Source organism: Acinonyx jubatus, chromosome B2, assembly GCF_027475565.1.
Source record: "Acinonyx jubatus isolate Ajub_Pintada_27869175 chromosome B2, VMU_Ajub_asm_v1.0, whole genome shotgun sequence".
Taxonomy (NCBI): Eukaryota; Metazoa; Chordata; class Mammalia; order Carnivora; family Felidae; genus Acinonyx; species Acinonyx jubatus.
In genome coordinates this window covers 144948262-144969112 of record NC_069385.1, presented here as the reverse complement: position 1 = coordinate 144969112, position 20851 = coordinate 144948262, and the positions used below count along the sequence as shown (strand labels likewise).

Genomic DNA, 20851 nt, shown 5'->3' with positions numbered 1-20851 from the left:
GAAGGCATGAGGAGCCCAATAAAAGAGTCTGATGAGGAACAGCGATGTGATCAGAGGGGGAGTTAGGTCATGTGTCTGTGCAGTGGGAAGGGAAAGGCCAATACTGATCCTAGAGACCAGTTTGAGAACCATGACAATAATCTAGGCGGGGATGGTGAGTGACAGTGGGGAGTTAGAAGGGAATTCAGATTCAAGAGGCGTTAAGGAGACTGAATTCCAAGAACGTGGAGAAGAACCGGATGCCGTGCATACTTGATTACAGGACACTTGGCTACTTAAGATGCTGCCTTTTAAAGTAATGGCAAGCCACTCTTCTGTGTGTAAGTAATGGACAAATGTTGCTCTCAGTGCTCGCGGTACCCCTCAGAGGGCAGCACCTCAGCATTGATTTTATTATTATTTTAGAGAGGGAGACAGGGAAGCATCAGGAAGTGACAGAATTTTGTGAACACCACACATTGTGTTTTAGGAAGAGTAATCTGACAGTATCGTGGTTTGGAGACGAGATGGGAGGCAGACCAGGCAGTGAACCATCTTGAGACTAGAGGTCGTAAGAAAAGACAGAATGGTGGCAACTGCTTTGACGTGAGTTCTACCCTGCTGGAGGTTCATTAATGCCAGTGGGAAGGGAAAAGCTACTCGCATCTGTGGGTGGAGTGATGTTTTCACTCACATCTGCCGAATGGATTCCAGGGTCATAAGGTGATGTAAGTCCCCTGGTGCTGTAGAAATCCAGGTGCTTACATATGTTTTGTATTTGTCTGACTAAAATTCTGTATCCAGTCTAGTTGAGCGGGTTGTAGCTCAAGGAGGTTAAATTCCCTTTAATAGAAATGTCCGTCTATATAAACCATGTCAGGTGAAACACAGGGACAAATCCTTTTTCTCTGGATCGCCCCTTCTCTGCCCCAGCCCCACCACCACCTTCCCATATGACCCTGAAATGGTGATTTCCAGAAATATTGTGGTTTGGAATTAAATTTGGGAGATGGTCGGCTCGGCTTGGTAGCACAGTGAGAAGCTAGGTGTCAGGAAGGGCTATGACTGAAGTTGTGTGTGCTCTACAACTGAGGTTCATTTCTCAGGAGGCTGGAAAGTCCAACATCAAGTTGCAGATTCAGTGTAGAGTGAGTGCTGGCTTCCTGGTTCGCAGCTGGCCGTCTTCTCGCGTATAACCACACATGACGAGTGGTGACTTTTCAGACTTGGATCCCAAATTGGGGGAGAAGCTCCTTCCTGTGGCCTCCTGACTGTGCGGTGTGGTGGACAGCCGGGTGGGCACTGCCGTCCAGGGGGGTGACCTCGGGCAAGTCACCTGGCCTTTCAAAGCCTTAGTCCCCTTCTCTCTACGGTGAGAGCATGAATGGTAGCTGTCTCATTAGAGCTGTGAAGGTAAAGTCGACTAGTTCATGGTCAGTGCTTAGTATTATTCCTCTCGAATAATACTTCGTCATCTGTACGTTTAGTTAATATCAAATACAAGCGTGTGCTATTCCCACCTGTTAAAAATAGTCGGTCTTTTTACATCCAATCACCATATGATTATACTTAAAGACAAAGTATAAGTACAACTTCTTGGACTAATAATTCTTCCCTAATTAGGGACATTAGGCCAAGTATAGTCTATTTTTCCATGCGGTAAGTTATTGGTAAGTGGGAATGAAGAGACAAAAAAATTCTAGCATCGTGCTACTCAGACTGTGCATCTGAGAATTAATTGCTTTCTTACATAAGCATGCTCTTATTTTCACAGGTATATTAAGGAAACAAACATCAAAAATGACCCAAATGAACTCAACAGTCTTATCAAGAAAAACTCTGATGTGGTAACATGGACCCCACGGCCTGGAGCCACTCTCGATCTGAGTCGGATGCTAAAGGACCCAACAGACAGGTTTGGTTTGAGTCTTTATAGAGACTTAAGGATGGTTTACGAATGGTTTTCAATTTTGTGAGAAAATAAAGAGCATACCTGTGGCCTTTTGACAGGTCCTCGTTTGTAGGAATATTAAGTCTTTGTTGACTGGCATGCTGAGATTCTCATGGAATCAGATCCACACGTCACCTTTAGAAACGGAAGTCTTACTGTTTAAATAAACCATTAAGTATCTTTCAGATCTAAGGGGGAAAAGATTGAGTTTTCCCGTAGGTTTCTCATGCGACGTAACAAATACTCAAATGTTTTCCTCATCTCAGAACCTTATTTGAGGATGAAGGGTGAGGGTGTTTTATTCCTATCAGGGACCGTTGATAGGCTCAAAAAGAAGTTGCCTTAAAGAAGTAAAACGCAACGGACACGAGAGTTGGTTTTCATATCAGCATAAACATTACCCCACCGCCTGTCCCACGCAGAGCACATCTGAGCAAGTAGCCTCGCATCGGGGGTGCGATTCGAGAAAAGTTAACATCGATGTCGCAGACCTATGTTTTTATAAACACTTGTCTTGAGCCAAATGAAACCATAAGTTCCTCACCCTAATTTAGAAACTGACGGGGTGAGTTAGAGAGCGAATCACACAGTTAACCAAAAGGGCACACCTGCTCCCGGCCTCACCCCTGCCAAGGCAGGGGTTAGCGATTCTGACCCTTTGCTGACTTCCTGTGTGAAACCGGTTGTTGAAGCCAGTCCTTTCTCCTCCATAAACCCCCCATAACTCCATCACTTGCCTCTAGCCTTTTCTGCCATGGCCTTCATTCAGCTTCTCATAATTTTTAGCCTCGATTCCCACGGTGGCCCCTGACTTGTCTGTACCTGTATCTGTGTTCTCTATACCAGCCAGTTCCAATCTGCTGGTCAAAATCCATGGTGGTTTTTGGTGGGTCATAAAAATCAATGACATTCATTACAACCTGCATTTCTGAAAAATGAAATCGAACAGAATAGAATACACCCGAGTACCTTGCCTATAATAAAGGGGAACGATTATTTCAGGAAACTTTCGTGTCAGAGGTACCCTTGGTGGACCCCCAGGGTCCTGATATAATGATTCAATGTTAATTCTTACAGGGACCGTAGGCAAAAGGTGTATAAGCCCCCGCTCCACATTGCTGCCAGAGTAAACTTTTCAAAATGCAAAACCCTTCCTGTTCCTTCTGGCTTCAGATTCTTTAAGATCTCCCCAGTGTTTCTAGCATAAAAGCAGTTTTTATTCTCCAGATCAAGGGTAAGAGAAGTTTTTACTTCGCTGCCAGAGTAAACTTTTCAAAATACAAAACCGTTCCTGTTCCTTCCTGCTTCAGATTCTTTAAGATCCCCCCCAGTGCTTCTAGGATAAAAGCAGTTTTTACTCTCCAGATCAAGGATAAGAGAAGTTGTTAATTATTACAGTATTAGAGGGGCATTCGAGAGCCTTTGTCATTTGGCGTTTGCTGAGCTCCGTATCTTCTGGGTCCTGTCCTCCGGACACATCCTGGAGCAGGAATTCGCAAACAGAATAACCTTGAGGAACTTGGATAAATGCAGATCCCTGAGCCCCACCCCCCGGGGCTCTGGATCCGAGGTAGAGCCTGGGGATGTGCATTTGTATCACTGCATCTTACCGAACATTCTGGGTGACAAGAGCGTAGCGCTGTTGGGTTCTCAGTAATGACACGGAGTGTGAGGGACGTGGAAGGCTAAGTGCTTCCCTCTGCCTGGTGAGGGGAGGAGGGGGTGGGAGAACAGGAAGTGTGGTCAAGAAAAGCTCAATCTGAAATCTCTGGCATTTGAGCTAGGCCTCAGAGGGGAAGGGATTACCAGTAGAGTAATTGAGAGGGACGGAGAGAGGGAAGGAGAGATTCCAGATTCCAGAGGGAATGGCGTGTGCTGGCGAAGGGAGGAGTCGATGGTGTTGCAAGTTTGATGCGCGCAGACACTTTGAACCGGTGAGCAAGTGTATGTCATTCATTCAGAAACGATTTATTGACCTCCTTTGGTATACCTGCCTAGGTACTACTAGGTACAGGGACACAGCCGTGAAAATGTCCTTCCCTCATGAAGCAGGAATGCCAGACGCCACGTGCGGGGGCCAGGGTCACAAAGGCCTCGTGCAACCACACAGGGAGCTTGCCTGGGAGTAACTAGCGCTTGAGAAAGTTACTCAGCAAAGCAGGCACATCACTGCATTATGTTCTGGAGAAACTATTTCAGCCTGAGGAGGAGCGTGAACTGGGCAAGAGGCTACAGGGAGAATAGCTCCAGTCGAGAAGGCAGCTGGGGGGCCTGAGATGAGTGTGGCTTTAAGCCGAGACCCGGCAAGGAGTTGCAGAAGTAGCTCTGAGATTGACTTCCAAGGTAGAAGCTCTGGGATTCTGTTAAGTAATTTCTCACCGAAGCTGGCGCGTCTGTAGCTTTGGGAGAACGATGGACCAAAAGCATCGTGTTGAGAAGTGGTGCGTACAGACCTACAGTGACTTGCCAGGTATTTAGTAGACAGGTGCCTGTTTCCCTCCTTGGATTTCCCCTGCCCCCTTCACATCCCGTTCCATTTCTAGGTTCAGGGTTCCGTGTTTCACGCGGTGATTCCCTCTCCGCACTGGATGGACAGAGCTCTGGGGAGGTCAGAGAACTCGGTTATCCAGATTGCTGACCGGGTTTCAGAATAAAATTGCCCATCTGTCCGTCTCAGCTGTGGTTTGATCAGTACAGTAGGAAGACCACGTGTCAGAGGCCCCAAATTCTGGCTGTTTCTCGAAGCTAGGCTAAACTCGCTGAGACGCTCAACAGAGACTTGTTGAGCCCCTTCTAAGTGCCAGTCATGCTGCTGCTTCCCCCACACTTCCATTCTGCGGAGGCTGGGGGCGGGACCGTGAGTGGACATCCGCAACATAAATATGACATTATATTCAACACTTCCATCGTTTAGCTACTTGAATCAAAAGGGCCCAGATCAGTGGTTTTCCAACCTTCCCCCCCCCCCCGCCCCGGGACATGGACTTGACCTTGAAATGTATTCTGACTTGGAAACCCACCACACTGGCCGATTCACAGCTCGGTGCAGGCTGGGGTTCAGGCCCCACTCCTCACGCGTCTCCTCAGGAACTTCTGTGGGACGTTTCCGAATCATCCAGGCATTCTGACGGCTACTGTCTGGTTGACTGTTGATCTGGAAGGGCTCACTTTTGCCTTCCTTGTTTATGGCTTCTCTCACCTTCGTGCCCTTCTTTCTCCCTGTGGAATCCCCCCTTTGTACACGCACGCTCTGACTAGGTGCCTCCTCGCAGCCACCTTGCGGGGCGGTCAGGCCCTGCGGCCATCAGCGATTTCCTTCAAGCGGCCACTTTCCACCTGGATAGGCAGAGGCATCCGAAAGTGTCACATGTACTCAGCCACCTCGGGTAATGTGCCTTCTGGACACGCAACAGATGTCTGGGGCCGTCGCTCAAGTGTGTGCAGGAGGGAGCCTCCCCAGAAGTATGCACTCTTGGGGCACCTGGGTGGCTCAGTTGGTTGAGCATCCGACTTCAGCTCAGGTCATGATCTCACGGTTTGTGAGTTCGAGCCCCGCGTCCAGCTCCGTTCTGACAGCTCGGAGCCTGGAGCCTGTTCCGGATTCTGTCTCCCTTTCTCTCTGCCCCGCCCCTGCTCACACTCTGTCTCTGTCTCCCTCAAAAGTAAACATTAAAAAATAAATAAATAAAAGAAGTAACAGCGCTCTTGGCATTCCCGTAAACCTTCACTACCCTTCCAGCTCCTCCAGGACCAATCTCTTTATGGGACATGTATGTGGCCACACAGCTTCCATAGACTGAGCTCTCCTACAAGGACTCAAGAGGGAATCCAGTGATGGGTTTTTTTTTTTTTAATTTTTAATGTAATTTATGATTTTTTTTTAATATTTAGGGAAAAGTTACAAAAGATGTGGAGTTTTCCCATAGTCCCGTCCCTAGACTTTCCCTAACGTTAACGTCCCGCATAACCATAATATAGTCATCAGTGCCAGGGGATTCACATTGTCACAATATGACTAACTGTCACCTTTGTGTCTTTAAGCAAGGGCATCATAGAGCCTCCAGAGGGGACCAAGATCTACAAGGATTCCTGGGACTTTGAACCCTATTTGAACATCTTGAATGCTGCTGTAGGAGATGAGATATTTCTTCACTCATCCTGGATAAAAGAATACTTCACTTGGGCGGGATTTAAGGATTACAACCTGGTGGTCAGGGTACGCCATAAGTGTTGTCTGTCTTTGCTCTTGTATTATGGAACTAGAGGAAATCCCCTGAGCATTCCAGTTTATTTCTCAATAAGCCTGCCTTAAGCGCCAAATGTAGGGCATGTTCCCTCAGGTCCAGCTCACTTTGGCTTTGGGAGCATTCTTGTCCCATGATTGTTGTTGTGGGTTTTGTGGGTGTTCTGTTTTGTTTAGCATTGGCAGAAACAGCTCTTTACGCTGTGGGGCTGGAAGGTGCTACCCACCTGACTTGTAGCTGGGTGACATAGAAACAGGTGCCTCCTATCTGCAGCTGTGGTAAGAATCAGATTGCACAAACCAGGAGGTTTAAGCACAAGGTTAAGTGCTAGATCTAGGCTGGAGGTCTGAAACTTATATTCGCTGCAGCACGTACATAACAGGGCTCACAAGCCAAGCAGTTCGGGTTATAACCTGGCCACCAAAGCTAAAAGTGTCTCCAAAAGCAAAGTAAATACTAACAGGTAGGAGGTGCAAGAGAAAGAGGGAGCCACAGTGGGCCAGGAGTACTGCAGGGGCTGGAGTAACCAGCCACTCACATGTGTATTTTATCCGGCTTCTATTTAGTGCGCAAAGTTTAGGGACAGCGCATCAGGCAATAGACAACATTCGCTCTTAGAGACAAGGACTGGGGCCCCTCAGAGTGAGGACTATTCCCAGGTTTACCTTTCAACCCCTGAACGGTAATACCAGGCAATTCTTGCCGTTCTTAAAGGCAATGATTCCTAAAACCTGGCCTGGGGGTCGGTGCCAGTCTATGATAATGATTTCTCCGGTCAGTGGTGAATAAGTTTGAGTATGCTTACGAGTATGGTTACAAAGTTGTCAGCTTTCTTTTCTTGGGATGAATTGTCATTATTCCAAGATTAGGTCCTCTCTGTTTTTGAAGTGTCAAAGCATTCTTCCCCTAATGAAATAAAAGTAGATGTAAGACTTGTTTTCAGTCCTCACTGGGAAATAAAATGCGGTTGACTCTTGAGTGACACTTTTAAGCAGATTTTTTAAGAATTGAGGACTGTAAATATAATACTGTATATATGTAAATTCTCCTATGTATTTCTTTTTTTCAATGTAGTGTGTATTGATTTGGAGACAGCAGGGGAGGGGCAGAGAGAGAGAGAGAGAGAGAGAGAGAGAGAGAGAGAATCCCAAGCAGGCTCCATGCTGTTAGCACAGAGCCTGATGTAGGGCTCGAACTCACGAACCATGAGATCATGACCTGAGCCAGAACCAAGAGTCAGACGTTTAAATGACTGAGCCACCCAGGTGCCCCTCTTAGGATTCTCTTAATAACACTTTTTCTCTAGCTTACTTTATTGTAAGAATGCAGTATACAATACATATTACATAAAAAACGTGTTTATGTTTTATGTTATCGGTAAGGCTTCTAGTCAACATGCTATTATATTGTGGGGGAGTCAAGTTTACATGGCATTTCAGGTGCACAGGAGTGGGAGCAGGAAGGGGTCTGTGCCCCCAACCCTTTGTGTCATTCAAAGGCACTACATCGGTGCTTATATTAGCTCCCGAATATTTTTTAGGAAATTGTCTTTGAAGTCCAGATACCTGGAGAGCATTGGTCTAAATGATTACTTTCAGTTGGACAATCAGTATGAAAAAGAGAAAATATTTGGAATTTTCCATGAAGCCATGGCTGTTTAGCTGCTATTTAATGATGAGAAACATTGCACATTTTATTTCTTCCTTTGCCTACAAACTTATCATGGTGTTTGCTGTCTCATTACTAACAATACTCAAGATGATAATAATCTTCTCTGTAAACTTGATTGAAGTTAGTGATGTGAAGAAGCTTGCTTGTGTAGAAGGTTAGGATTTGAATGTTATCAGTTCAAGAGAGAAAGATTGAGGGAGGGAATATACGAACTCCAATTCATTGCTATCATTTAAGGATGTTTGGGTCTTACACAGTCCAGGGTTTTTAGAAGACTTTGACCACCAGACTTATATGCTTCTTGCCTTTACCATGTTGTCATTTGCACAGATGATTGAAACAGATGAGGACTTCAGCCCTTTTCCTGGAGGATATGACTATTTGGTTGACTTTCTAGACTTATCCTTTCCAAAAGAAAGACCAAGCCGGGAACACCCGTATGAAGAAGTAAGCAGCAAATTGCTCCTTCCTGTCTACCTTTCTTCCTTCCTTTTTAAATCCACTTTTTATTTTAGAGTAATTTTAGATTTACGGAAAAGCTTGCGAGGATGGTACAGAAGATCGTTAACACCTTCCTTTACTGTGGTAGTTGTCACAACTAATGAGGCAGTGTTGAAACATAATTATTAACTGAAGTCCATACTTGCTGCTTTTTGAGTCCATTGCAAAGATTGGCTCCTCTACATGCTTACTGCCCAAACCCGACCCGCTTAAGCTATCATCAGACCCGCAAGCCTCGAGATCTCTGCCTCCTTCCCCCCAGTGGACCTAGTGGGCATCCCTATAAAAGGAATTCAGTCAACATAAATCAACACATCTTTGATTGAGCTCCAGTTTTGAGCAAATCCCTGACCTGTGGCGCCATAATGGAAAGGGAGAGCTATTGCTTTGGAGACCGCTTCAAGCTTAGGACTGGTGCCCCCTCCCTGCTGATTATAGGCTTTGAGTAAGTGATTTAACCTGTCCAAGCCTTGGTTTTTTCTTTCCATGGGACGTATTCCCACTCTACCACTTTGTGGTAGTCACATAACTAATAATATACAGGAGCATGCACTGTAATTTTAAATTCTATGTGAATATAAACATAACGACCATTCGGGAAATTAGGAGGATATACGGTCTGCCCTTGAACTTGTTACTTGTGCCATATAAACGCACGCTACTTTAATTGTAGTGGTTTAAACGTACCTTTGGATAACAGATGTGTTCTTAAACGACCTTTTAATAATTTGATTTGTATTTTAAGATTTCGTAAAGTACTTGCTATTGAAGAGAATCCTAGGTCGAAACTTCAGTACAACCAATGACTGATCGCCTGCTTTCTGGGTTTTAAAAAAAACTGGGTTTTCATATAGAGGAGAACCCTGTGTTGAAGCACCCATTTTAAGCAAAATGGATCTATTACATTTATTGCTTTATTTAACAAACGCATAGCTCTAAGCACTTTATAAACATTAAGTCATTTATTCGGCAGCAATCTATGGACAGAGATCACTATATCCCCCACTTCTGGATGAGGGTAATGCCATACCGGCGGTCAGGAACTTGCCCGCAGGCTGTCCAGCTGGCAAGCGGTGGGGCACAGGGCTGACCTCCGCTGTCTGGCTCTAGAGTCTAGCTAGACTCTAGGCTCTAGACTTTAGCCACTATGTTGCTCCTCAGATTCTGAATTTACAAAATCTGTACATTGAGGTATGTGTTCGCCTTCAAGGAGATACATCTTCAGACTTTTCTGATTAACAAGTTCATGTAAAATATTCAACGGAAAGTCGCTTTTTCACATCTGCTGGGTAAAGCAAGCAAGCAACCGCTTGCTGCGGATTTAAATGCACCGGGAAGTGCATCATCATCATGCCTGGTGCTCTGTGATGTGGCTCTCGGTGCTTTTATCTGCCAGGACCTTAGGGAGATTTTCTCATGCTGAGGTTTGCTTATGCCTACCCTTGGAAGCGCTCCTAGAGTCCTCTCATGCTGCCCGTTTCTGTTTTTGTTTTTTTTTTTTTTCTTTTAAACCATTAATTGCCTTTCAAAGCTCATAAGTATATCTTCTGTCTCACCAGCTCTCCGTGTCTCCTAGATGCATGGCCTCTGCAGTCCACCTCCTCCTGCTCCAATCTGGATGAGCTCCTCTGGGTCTCTACAGATCTGTCACCCTGCGACGTCCCTTACCTGCCTCCAGACCCCGGCCAGGTCCCAACCTTCTTTGCTTTTACATTTTCTGCTTAAGTCACTGCCACAGAAGGGATGCGTGGGAGCTGAACTTGACATAGTTTCCTGCCTCGCGTCGCAAGGCAGTTTAGCCGAGCGCACGACGCTGGCTAGCAGGTCACCTTGCGTGGACGTGGAGGGTGTTGCTCCTATGGCCTCTCCCCGTGTGCCCTGATGCTTACCGCAGGCTGATCTTTCTTCCTTTGTAAGTGACTTTGGAGAAGTAAGGGATTCATCTGTATTTACCAGTAACAAGACCTTTCCCCAGCTGGTGTAGGGCTCTCTGTGTCTGTATAGGACTTGTCATCGGCGGGCTTTACCTAAAGGCAGGGATCACATGCTTCAGTGCTCACCGCTGGCTCAAGGCAGGTTGGAAACAGGAGAGCAGGGTGGGGACTATCACGTGGAAGGGGGCAGCGCCTGATGAGCCCCAGCTGATCGGAATATTCCAGAGAACTCAGAAGCCTGGATTTTTATGTGAAATACCCAGATTTACAAATGAGCACAAAACTAACTCAGTTTTTTAAAAAGGGACCGCGGGCTCTGTGACCCGCGAGCTAGGCTGTTTGGTCAGGGGGTCACCAGTTTAAGTTATGGGGGTGCGCAGCTAGCTGTTAGGTCGGGGGTCCCCTAAGCTCCAAAGTGTGGAGCTCCTGGCTTTGGGACATCACGAGGAAACCACCCCCTTGGGCTCCCGCCAGAATCCATTCCATTTACTCAGAGAACTGACTGAAGGTATTCAGTGAGAACAGCGCGTAGGGCCATAGGAACAGGTCAGCGGTTGCATGTACGTCATGCTGTGTGTCCTCACATCGCCCTTGGGACCCACCTCTGCCCCCTGCACGTCTGGACGCGCCTCCCCACGCGCTCTGGGACCCTGCAGACTCTGTCTTTGGTTGCCCCTCATCAGCCTACATTCCAGATTGAAGTTAGTTGAAATCTTGCTGGTCAACGACTCCCTTTGTTTCCTGTTCCGTGACAGCTGATACCTGTATACGTGCGTTGTGAACACGTTGGTTGGGCCTGAGAGTGCACAGAACACAGGTGGTTTATTGCGTGTGACCGGTCCATCTTTTCAAACTGAAGTCCTTTCTCCATTCCTGTGACTCTACCCCTGGGGTTTTTTCGCTTCCCGACTATTCTCCTGCATTCTTCCAGGGTCTCTCTTTCTCCAGGCATCACTTAAAGTTCTTGTTTCCCCCCAGGGTTCTGTGTTCAAATCACTCTTCCTCCCGCGCCTCTTCCTGGGCGATCTCATCTGCTGGTACCGCATCTCCACTAATGAGTCCAAAATCTGTATGTCCTGCCCCACAACACGCTCGGGCTTGAGATTCTTTCCAGTCAGCAGCCCGCCCGATATCGCCACCCCATCTCCAAATCCTCATCACCTCCTTTTCAACCTGTTCAAATTCCAGCTCATCCTCTTCCTTCTCTAGAACCGCTCTTTTCTTCTTGTCTGGATTTTTGGCAGCATTGACCCCCGACGATGAGCCACGCTTGACACGGTGACCCTTTCCCTCACCCCCAAAGCTCATCAGTCACCAGGACCTTCCCATCTGTACCCCAAATCCTTCTCAGTTGTGTCCCCCGGTCTTCTGTGTGCTCTTCTCCAGATTGAAAGGTTAGAAAGGTCATCTCCTTGCCCGGTGCGAGGAATGAGACCTCAGGCTTACGAGGGGCAGGCTCATCCCAGCCCAACTGCAGTCACGTTTCTAAATCTTCTGGTGGAAGAACAGAGCCGCTGAGCTGTGTCCGCACTCACAGCGGATGTCGTCTTTTTGGAGGGAAGGTGCAGGCGAGACAAGTAAGCCACGGTGTCCATCTCATCACCCTACGTCACGTAATGGCGTGTCATTTCCGGAAGTTGGCGTCTAGTGGCTTCCGTGTGCTGTTTCCCAGGGATAAATCCGACGCCCGATACCGAGAAAGCCCCTGGTGACCTTTAGCGCTGGTGTGGCTGCCGTGTCGAAGCCACCGCGGATCTTTGCACACTTCTTTTTATAAATGATACCAGTTTTTTCTCCCAACAGTCCTGTAAGAGAGGAAACTGAGGCTGAGCCAGGTTAAGGTCACCTGAGTAGTAAGCCCTCGGCTGACGCTCCAAACCATCTCTGCTTGTCTGCTAATCCTGAACTCCTCTGACGCCTCCCCCCGAGCTTCCGTGTCGGGAGTTGAGATTCTCAAAAGGGAAGGGCCTGACCCCCTACCTGAGGTGGTCTTGCTGTGAGGCAGGCCCGAAACCCGCAGACGGCCGGAGACCCGGATGCTCGGCTGTGCTGCAGAATGTTCCAGCGGGAGACTGGAACGCGCCACTTTGAGAATAACACTGTAGCGCCCACTTGTGCAGAAAGCTTACCGTGCAGCGGGAGTCTTGGATGTGCGTCGACTCAGTTAATCTCACAGCCACCCTCGGAGGAAGGTTCCGTCATCTGTGTTCTGTAGATGAGGAGACTGAGGCACAGAGCGGTTGCTAATTCCACACGCTGGAACGTGGATTTCGAGCCAGCGATGTGACTGTGCCACGAGGCTTGCTTCCCCAGCCCCAGATCCCTTTCCCGTTTTCCTTCCCTCACTTCCTGCTGAGCTCAGGTCCCTTCTCTCCAACCAACTCCCCACTCCCACCCCAGCCTGTGACATCTACTGTGACTGCCCGGGTCCCTGCCGTCCCAGACAGCTGCTTCTCCCAGGGACATGAGGGGTCGGTACTCGGTGCTGGCTGGGTCACCCCTGCTCTTCCTTCCATGTCTGTTTCAGATTCGGAGCCGGGTTGACGTCATCAGACATGTGGTAAAGAACGGTCTTCTCTGGGACGACTTGTATATAGGATTCCAAACCCGGCTGCAAAGGAGTCCTGACATATACCATCACCTGTAAGTTGGAAAGTGCCTGGCACGTGAGAGGCCACTGTGGAGGACACCGCGGATATATAAGCAGAGTCAGGGACTGACTGTGCCCCCATATTCTGGTGGATGTGCGAATTCCACCATTAGAGCTTCATTCCTTTGTTAACCTGTAAAAAGCAAATCTGATTACAAAAGTAATATTTTAAAGAGTCATTGATACCTTCACACGGATGTGTTTCAGTTCCTTTCTGGAACTGAACCACATTTCCTTGGTACAAGAAATGAAAGGACATTATGAGAGGGAAGGAGGGGGTTTGCCAAGACAAGAGTGAGGGGCAGTGTTTACGTGACAAAGTCATGGTCATTGAAGACAGACCTTTCCCACATCACATTTTGGCCTGTGCTCAACTCCAGCGTGCATTTGGAGGACGGTTTGGTTAGGGGGGATGGCCCACTGAGTGTCTGCCCGCCCTCCACTTCAAAAACCATGTAAGTCTCCTGTTACACAACTGTACATCTTTAAGACTATACTTGGAATATTTGAGCTGAGACATCAGAAAGGCCCGTTGGCCATGTTTACATTTGCCAAAGAATCACCAAGAGGGAGAATCGTTTCTTATCATTACCACCGACCCTCCGAAAAGTGCAGGAATTTCACTGTAAGTAAGCAAAATGTACCATCTGCCTCGGCCTTGAGCCCGCAGCACAGGCGTGTCTCTCTTTTACCGATTTCCTTTTGAACGTTTTAAAATTATTTTTAGCAAATGTAAAGAATGGTGAAGCATGCGAAGCAAAAAGTAAATAACACCACCCCACCCATCCCGCAAAACCCTGTTTCCTGCCTCTCCCCCCGCCCACTCACCAGAGCTCTCTCGGTAACACTCTTCAAGTTCAGTGCGTATCAGTCATCCCAGGCCTGTTTCTGTCAACATTTCTCTGGTACGATGTCCCATACAGTTGGAGGGAAAAGTTTGTTGTTGCCGTTAATTTTTAAATATAATCTGAGTACGAAAGATCAGTGGCTTGCATTTTTTTTTTTTTTTACTCATCAGTGTTATCTTTGGCATCCCTCGTGTTGAGACACACACAGATCAGCCTCAGTTTTTTATTTAAAGATTTTAGTTTTACGTAATCTCTACACCCAAGGTGCGGCTCAGACTCACGACCCCGAGATCAAGAGTCGCGTGCTCCACCGACCGAGCCGGCCGGGAGTCCCGAACCTCAAACTTTTTAATGGCTGTAAAACATGTTTGACTTTTGTTCATTTTGAACAGAACATATGCCTGACTTCTTGTTCTGGAAACACAGGAATGAGGCCACTTTTGGGGAGATTCAAGAGGTTATTTTCTTAAGAAAATAGTTTCCTCTTGTAGGATATTGGTGCTAAAGACTATTTTGTTCTGTTGTTTGGTAACGAAGGTCATAAATGTAAGAGGATCGCCTAATGAATCATGGGAAACAGTCACAGCCCAGTTTATCTTTGTCTCTCTTCAAATGGGATTTATGAGTTTATTGAACATTTTACTGGTTGTAAAGATAATATATCTCCACTGTAGAAAGTTTGAGGAAAGGTATTTAAAAATTAAAAAAAGAGGTAAAACCACAAATGTCTCCACCCCTCAGAGAGAGCCGTTTATATCTGGTTAATCTTTCCTTTTCATTTATAAGCACCTACACATGCGCTTTCTGTAAACATCCAGTAATATTGTATGTACTTTTAAAAATGTTTATTTGTATTAGAGAGAGAGCACATGAGAGAAAGGGGGAGGGGCGGGGGGGGGGGCGGGAGAGAGAATCCCAAGTAGGCTCACGCTGTCAGTGCAGAGCCCGTTATGGGACTCGAACTCACGGACTGTAAGATCATGACCTGAGCAGAAATTAAGAGTCGGACGCTTAACCGACTGAGCCCCCCAGGCGCCCCTAATATCATGTGTCCCTTTGTACCTATGTGTTTACTGAACAATCTTTGATCTACCTGTAAGTTGTTTCTAACTTTTCACTGTTGGATGATGTGGCGGGTTAACCTGTCGGTGTTTCTTGTCAGGGCGGTTTCCTCAGGACACATTCCCACGAGCGGAGCTGCAGGATCCGGCGAGCACACAGCGCATAGGCTTTGGGCACAGTCTGCCCACTTGTTCAGGAAGCCAGTTTATCTCCCCAGATACATGTAGGAGAGGACCCAGATACCTGGACCCTCACTAGTACCGGGTTCTAATCCTTTTGTGTACAGAATACTAATCTATATTTTCACATACGAGAATTCCTTAAAGCAAGGCCCACCACGATAAGATAAAAATAAGACACAGTTGTCCTGGTTTAAGGGTCCGCATTCAACACACTGAAAATGCCGGGCACTGAAACAGTACAGAAGCCCCATCTCTTAGGGGAGGGCTCAGTACCAGGTACCAAACAGATCTTGGCCAAGCAGCCGTCATGGAAATTTCCAAAACGTATTTCCGCGCTTTATCTCCTATACAGGTTTTGGAACCATTTTCAAATAAAACTCCCTCTCACGCCACCCAACTGGAGGTCCTTCCTGATGCACTGTGGGTAGAGCAGACCTGAGCTTCCCAGGTGAGGCATGCCGTAAGTCTGGGAGACACCCTTGTCGTAAATCCTGTCACTCTCTCTCGGGCGTCCAAATTAGGCAGGCACCATACCTGTCAGAAAACCTGACTTTCAGGGGAGTGAGAAGAGCTAACATTACAAGAAGAACATTCAAGTTTAGAGATAAAGAAAGAAAATGAGCAGTGGGTACATCCAGTCCAAGTCCGTAGAGCGTTTGGTCTGGTTGACGTGAACATACGGCCAGTTAAAAAACAAGACGGAAATTATCCCAGGAGGGCAGTGAGTGTTCAGAGCTAAATCCTGAACACAGAGCAGCAGAAGAAACCAAAGGGAGGAAAACTGAAAAACAGAGTATGATGGAAAATATCACCTCCCCATTTGCAATAGTCCTCTCCCTTTTTCAAGCCGATAGAGATCAGTTTGTCTGTCAAATCAGATTTGACATTTCTTCCTACCACTTGGGATGGGATCTTATTAACTGAATTAAAAATTATGTTTCCTCACACTTACTATTAGAAAGATCACATAATATTATTACAAAGATAGTAAATTCTTTGCCTCATGCATTTATTTATATATTTATCCCACCAGCACTGTCTCATCACATTGTATGGCAATAACCTGTTTTCTGCTCATTAGACTCTGATTTTCTGACTAGTAAACTCTCTTGCTTTTGTATCCCTAGTGCTTAGCGCTGTGCCCCATGCACATACGATTTTAGTCATGGTATGCATTCAAGGAGGGAAGGAACAGTGCGTTTCTGTCTCCCACTCTCAGTACGACTTGTCTCTTAAACTGGGCTTCAGTGTCCTTACCAGTAAAATTAAGGATCGAAATAAAACATTTTTTTTTCAGTTGTTAAGTTCTTTGTTCCCTATTCTAGCCCTTTGCTCCATACCCCAGTCCAGCACAAGGCATCGGGCTAGATCTTCCAAATTAGGATTATAAACCAAAAGGGAGGCCAAGGGAATTCACATATTACTGGATTATAAGGTAGACTAAATAAGCACTATGTTTGTGTTACAAACTAAGTGTTGGGAGTACTGAGGAGGGAGAGATTACATCTGACTTTTTGAAATGACCAGGAAGAACGTTATGGAGCAGGTAGTATTTGGGGACCGTGGAGAGGCGAGGTGGTGTTCGGAGAGTGGCTCGAAGTTTGGGTAAAGTGCTTAATGAAGCTAAAACAGAGGGGAGGGATGGTGGAAAGAATATTCCAGACAGAAAGAGTGGCTGAAGTGAAAAGGGAGAAAAATGCAAGGTGGACTGGAGCCTTGAAGAGTCCTCCTGGGACAACAGAATAAGAGAAGTGGAGAAGAGGCATGAGTGGCCCTGAGGGAGCAGGGTCAGGGGGCCTCCGTGAAGGTGCTGAGTGCGTTTAGTAGTTAGAGAGGCCAGGAGGCATGGAAGGTGAGGAGGTAACGGACAGAAAAAGCACAGAGTTCACAGTCTCGGAGCCAGAGCAGTTCTGAAAGATGGACAGGGACGCTTCTGTGTAAGTGGGTGAACGAAATGGAGCGGTGATGAAGGCTACAGTCAGGAGGCCAGCGTGTGCATTTTCAAGTTGCCGCGTCAGGAAGGCAATAAAGTATGGCGGTCAGCACCTCCGACTTGGAATCTGACTTCTCAAGTTAAAATCTGGGCTTTGTCACCTACTGGATGACCTTGGGCAAATTAGTGAACCTCCCTATGTCTCAGGTTTTCATCTGTAAAGTAGACATAATGATAGCACCCACTCTCAGGGTTGTGTCACGGGTAAGTCACTGCTGAGTGAGTGAGTAGCATGTGATAAGTGGACAATAAATGTTAACTTTGTTGGCCTGATGAAATAGACAGGAGAGTCCTGTGACCTACAGTCTGCCACATGGTGAATCTGTAAAAAGTCGGGAGAAGAACCGTATAGTTCACTTCACAACCCAGTTTTAGACTCCTGCTGACCTTTGAAGCATCAGAGACTATGTAACTTGGACTAAAGAACAAGACAAAAAGTTTGTCCCAATGCAACAAAAAATGAAAAAGTATTAAAGTGAGATTTACCCTTAATGTCTTTAATTCACAGAGATGCCAAACAACATAGAAAATTCAAGAATTTACTGATGCTACGTCTTGAACACAGGAAGCTTATACCAAAGGGACTTATGCCTTATTGAAATCAACAGTGGATAATTACATGTTGCATTTGTGAGACGTTCACATATGTTTGTGGATCACTACATAGCCAGATAATTTAGATTTCACTTATTCCATACACAATTCTCTGTAAAAGAGGTGATGAACCCTACAGGAACAGATTGTCTATGGGAAACCAATCATAACAGGAAGAGATGTGAATCTGAGGGTTGAAGAAATAGAACAGGAGGAGACAGAATTCCCTCAAGGACAACAAGGAAACTGGAAGGGGGTGAGGTAACAAAAGTTGGGTTAGAAAAAGAGAAGAAGGAAGTGAAATGGATAAACGAGTGACTGTAACAAGAAAGCAGGAAGGAGAAAAACTTAAAATAGTATTATGAAAGAAGAATCTAACAATAGACATTTTGTTCCTTAATAGATTGATTTCCCAAATAGGGTCCATTAAGAGAGTCAGGTAAGAGGACTTGTGGGCTGTTTTGAAAAAGATTGTTGAAATGCATGCATTTGCCAAAACAAGGCTGCAGAGGCTGCCCTAAAAGGAAAACTTTCATTGGGACTGAAATTATCTTGATTCTGGGGCAAAATTAGTCATTTCCTGCAGCTTATAAATTCTAACAAATGGAAAGATCTTTGGCTAATAAAAAAAAATGAACACTAGCTAGTAATGAGTTTTGTAGACAAAAATCTTTCAAAATCAATAGAAAAGTCAACAACAAGCATCCATACCTTGAAAAAGTTGGGAAATCCTCTTCTGACCGTACAAAAACATCGTTTCAGTGGTTGAGATAGGCAACTAATTTATCTATCTAGTTTCTGCTACTGTCTGTAATTTTGGGTGATATTTGCACGATTAAGGCACAGCCATGCACATGTATCCCTAGGAAATGTGATTGTTAACAAGGTTGCTATTTTATGTGTTGATGTTGCTAGTACAACACACGCACACACACACCTCTCATCGACTGAACTTCAATGTTGATTTTCTGACTGTACATACTACCTCTTTAATTCTGAAGATACAAGAATCCAGTGGTGAATTTACCTCCTTAAATATCTGAATTCACACTTCGTAATGGAAAGGTTGATCCATTTCTCATGACAATTAATACCAATGATGTTTCATTTTTCTGGTTCACCTCACACATTATGCATGTAATTCAGGAATTGTATTTTGTGATTTACACTGTGTGGTAAACTATTCAATCATTACTGAAAAATAAATGTAATATATATCGATCACATGTATGTTAAAATGTATATGATGAGCAAAGAAAAGATCATGTTAAAATGTGGACTCATTTTCTCGCCATTAAGCCCATCTTTACTTTCATGCTGACTTTCCGGTGACATCCTTCTGATTCCCTCTCTCCAACAATTCTTTCATATCACCAGGACCGCCAGGGCATCGACCCTGCGTGCCCTCACTTTGTTCCTTACTCCTCTTAGATGGCTCTTTTCTACCTGTGTCCGCATCACCCTCTTCTTTCTTGTTCTCTACCCCACATCACCTGCCCTCTTTCCCTCTCTCGTATCTCATTTCCATGACTCAAACCAAAAACTGTGAAATCATCCTTTGTGCCTTGCTCTGACATCCACTGCAGCAGCAAATCCTGTTACCTCCGCCTTCAAAATATACCCGGAGCCTATCCACTTCATACCACCTGCACTGCTATCAAAATCCGGAGACAGAGGAAACTCATGGAAATAATCTTGGCATCGGGGGCTGATTTTCCTCCTGCCATGGATAGGCATCTGCCAATTCCAAAAGCCAAAAACCCGAATGCCTTGAAAATCACTCGCACTCAAGGGGTGCCGGGAAAGCTGTTCATGGGGAGGTGGCTTGCAGACTGCACAGACCTACCATAAAGCCACGGTAGAGAGTGTCCAGGAAGCTGCCATGCTGCTATTCATCTCACACTTTGGGAGCTCCACAGTAGAGCAACTAAGATGTAAGAGCCAGAACGGAAACCACTGCCTTCATTAGTGCCCCCCCTCCAGTGCCCTCCTCAAACAAAGCTTAACTCTGAACTAGGTAGCCAGGGGGAAATATTTATTCTCGCACTGCAGGCAACAAAGAGGAGATTTGGAGCTGAGAGGCAATAAGTTGATAATTAAAACACACACTTGATAAAAATTTGTATTGTAATCGCCAGGGTAACCAGTGAAGGAATAGTAAAAGAAGGTATAACCACAAAAGTAACACAGGGAAGATGAAATGATTTAAAAATACTAACCTGCGAAAGAAGCCAACAAAAGAGAAAATAATAGAACAGATAGGATGAATCGAAAGCAAACACCCAGATGGGAGAGTATATCAATATTTGCATTAAATATAAATGGACTAAATGCTCTCATTAAAAGAGACAGGAACAGACTGGATTTCAAAAGATGCTTTTTGGGGTGGGAGATGGGCCAAATGGATGAAGGGGGGTGAGAAGTACAAGCTTTCAGTTATGGAATGACTAATCACAGGGATGAAAGGTATAGCATAGGGAATATAGTCAGTGGTATTGTAACAGCATTGTATGGTGACAGATGGTAGCTATACTTGGGGTGAACATAGCATAATGTGTAAATCTGTCAAATCACTTAAGTTGTACACCTGAGACTAATATTTTGTGTCAGCTATTCTTCAGTTAAAAAAAAACCTCTTTGGCTGCTTATGAGACACATTTTTAAAAGATAAGCATACTGAAAGCATGAAAGAAAAAAAATGGGGGAATATATACTATAAAAACACTAATAAAAGATGGTACAGCTATCTTAATGTCAGATAAAGTGGAACACTCCGTAATGATAAAAAGGTTTTTTTTTAATTCCAGTATAATTAAATACAGTGTTATATTGGTTTAAGGTGTACAATATAGTCATTCGATAATTCCATATATCACTCGGTGCTCATCACAAGAAGTATATTCTTAATCCCCATCGCCTACTTCACCCATCCCCTGCTCCCCCACCCCTCTGGGAACCATCTGTTTGTTTGCTGTAGGTAAGATCCTGTTTGTTGATTTGTCTCCTGTTTTCTTTGTTTGTTTGTTTTGTTTCTTACATTCCACATATGAGTGAAATCATATGTTTATCTTGTTCTGGCTGACTTATTTCACTTAGCATTATACTCTCTAGATCCATCCATGTTGGTGCAAAAGGCAAGGTTTCATCCTTTTTTTATAGCTGAATAATATTACGTGTGTGTGTGTGTGTGTGTGTGTGTGTGTGTGTGTGTATCCATTCATTAGTCAGTGGACACTTAGGCT

At 45.4% G+C, this 20851-nt stretch overlaps 1 protein-coding gene across 8 annotated transcripts in view; it reads left to right on the top strand.

Annotated features, from left to right (window-relative positions):
- Positions 1-18830, top strand: part of LOC106968428 (cytidine monophosphate-N-acetylneuraminic acid hydroxylase) — a 140565-nt gene extending 121735 nt beyond the window's left edge. For 6 of the 8 annotated variants that reach the window (XM_053223217.1, XM_015064780.3, XM_015064779.3 and 3 more), the window contains 6 exons: positions 1754-1894; positions 5972-6146; positions 8176-8292; positions 12808-12923; positions 15375-15470; positions 17524-18830. In XM_053223217.1, coding sequence (XP_053079192.1) covers positions 1754-1894; positions 5972-6146; positions 8176-8292; positions 12808-12923; positions 15375-15450 — 625 coding nt within the window. In that variant the 3' untranslated portion in view covers positions 15451-15470; positions 17524-18830. Of the gene's footprint in view, positions 1-1753; positions 1895-5971; positions 6147-8175; positions 8293-9905; positions 10036-12807; positions 12924-15374; positions 15471-17523 lie in introns of those variants that run through there. The other 2 variants (XR_003414348.2, XM_053223216.1) reach the window with 2 other exon arrangements.
- Positions 18831-20851: the final 2021 nt, after the last annotated feature.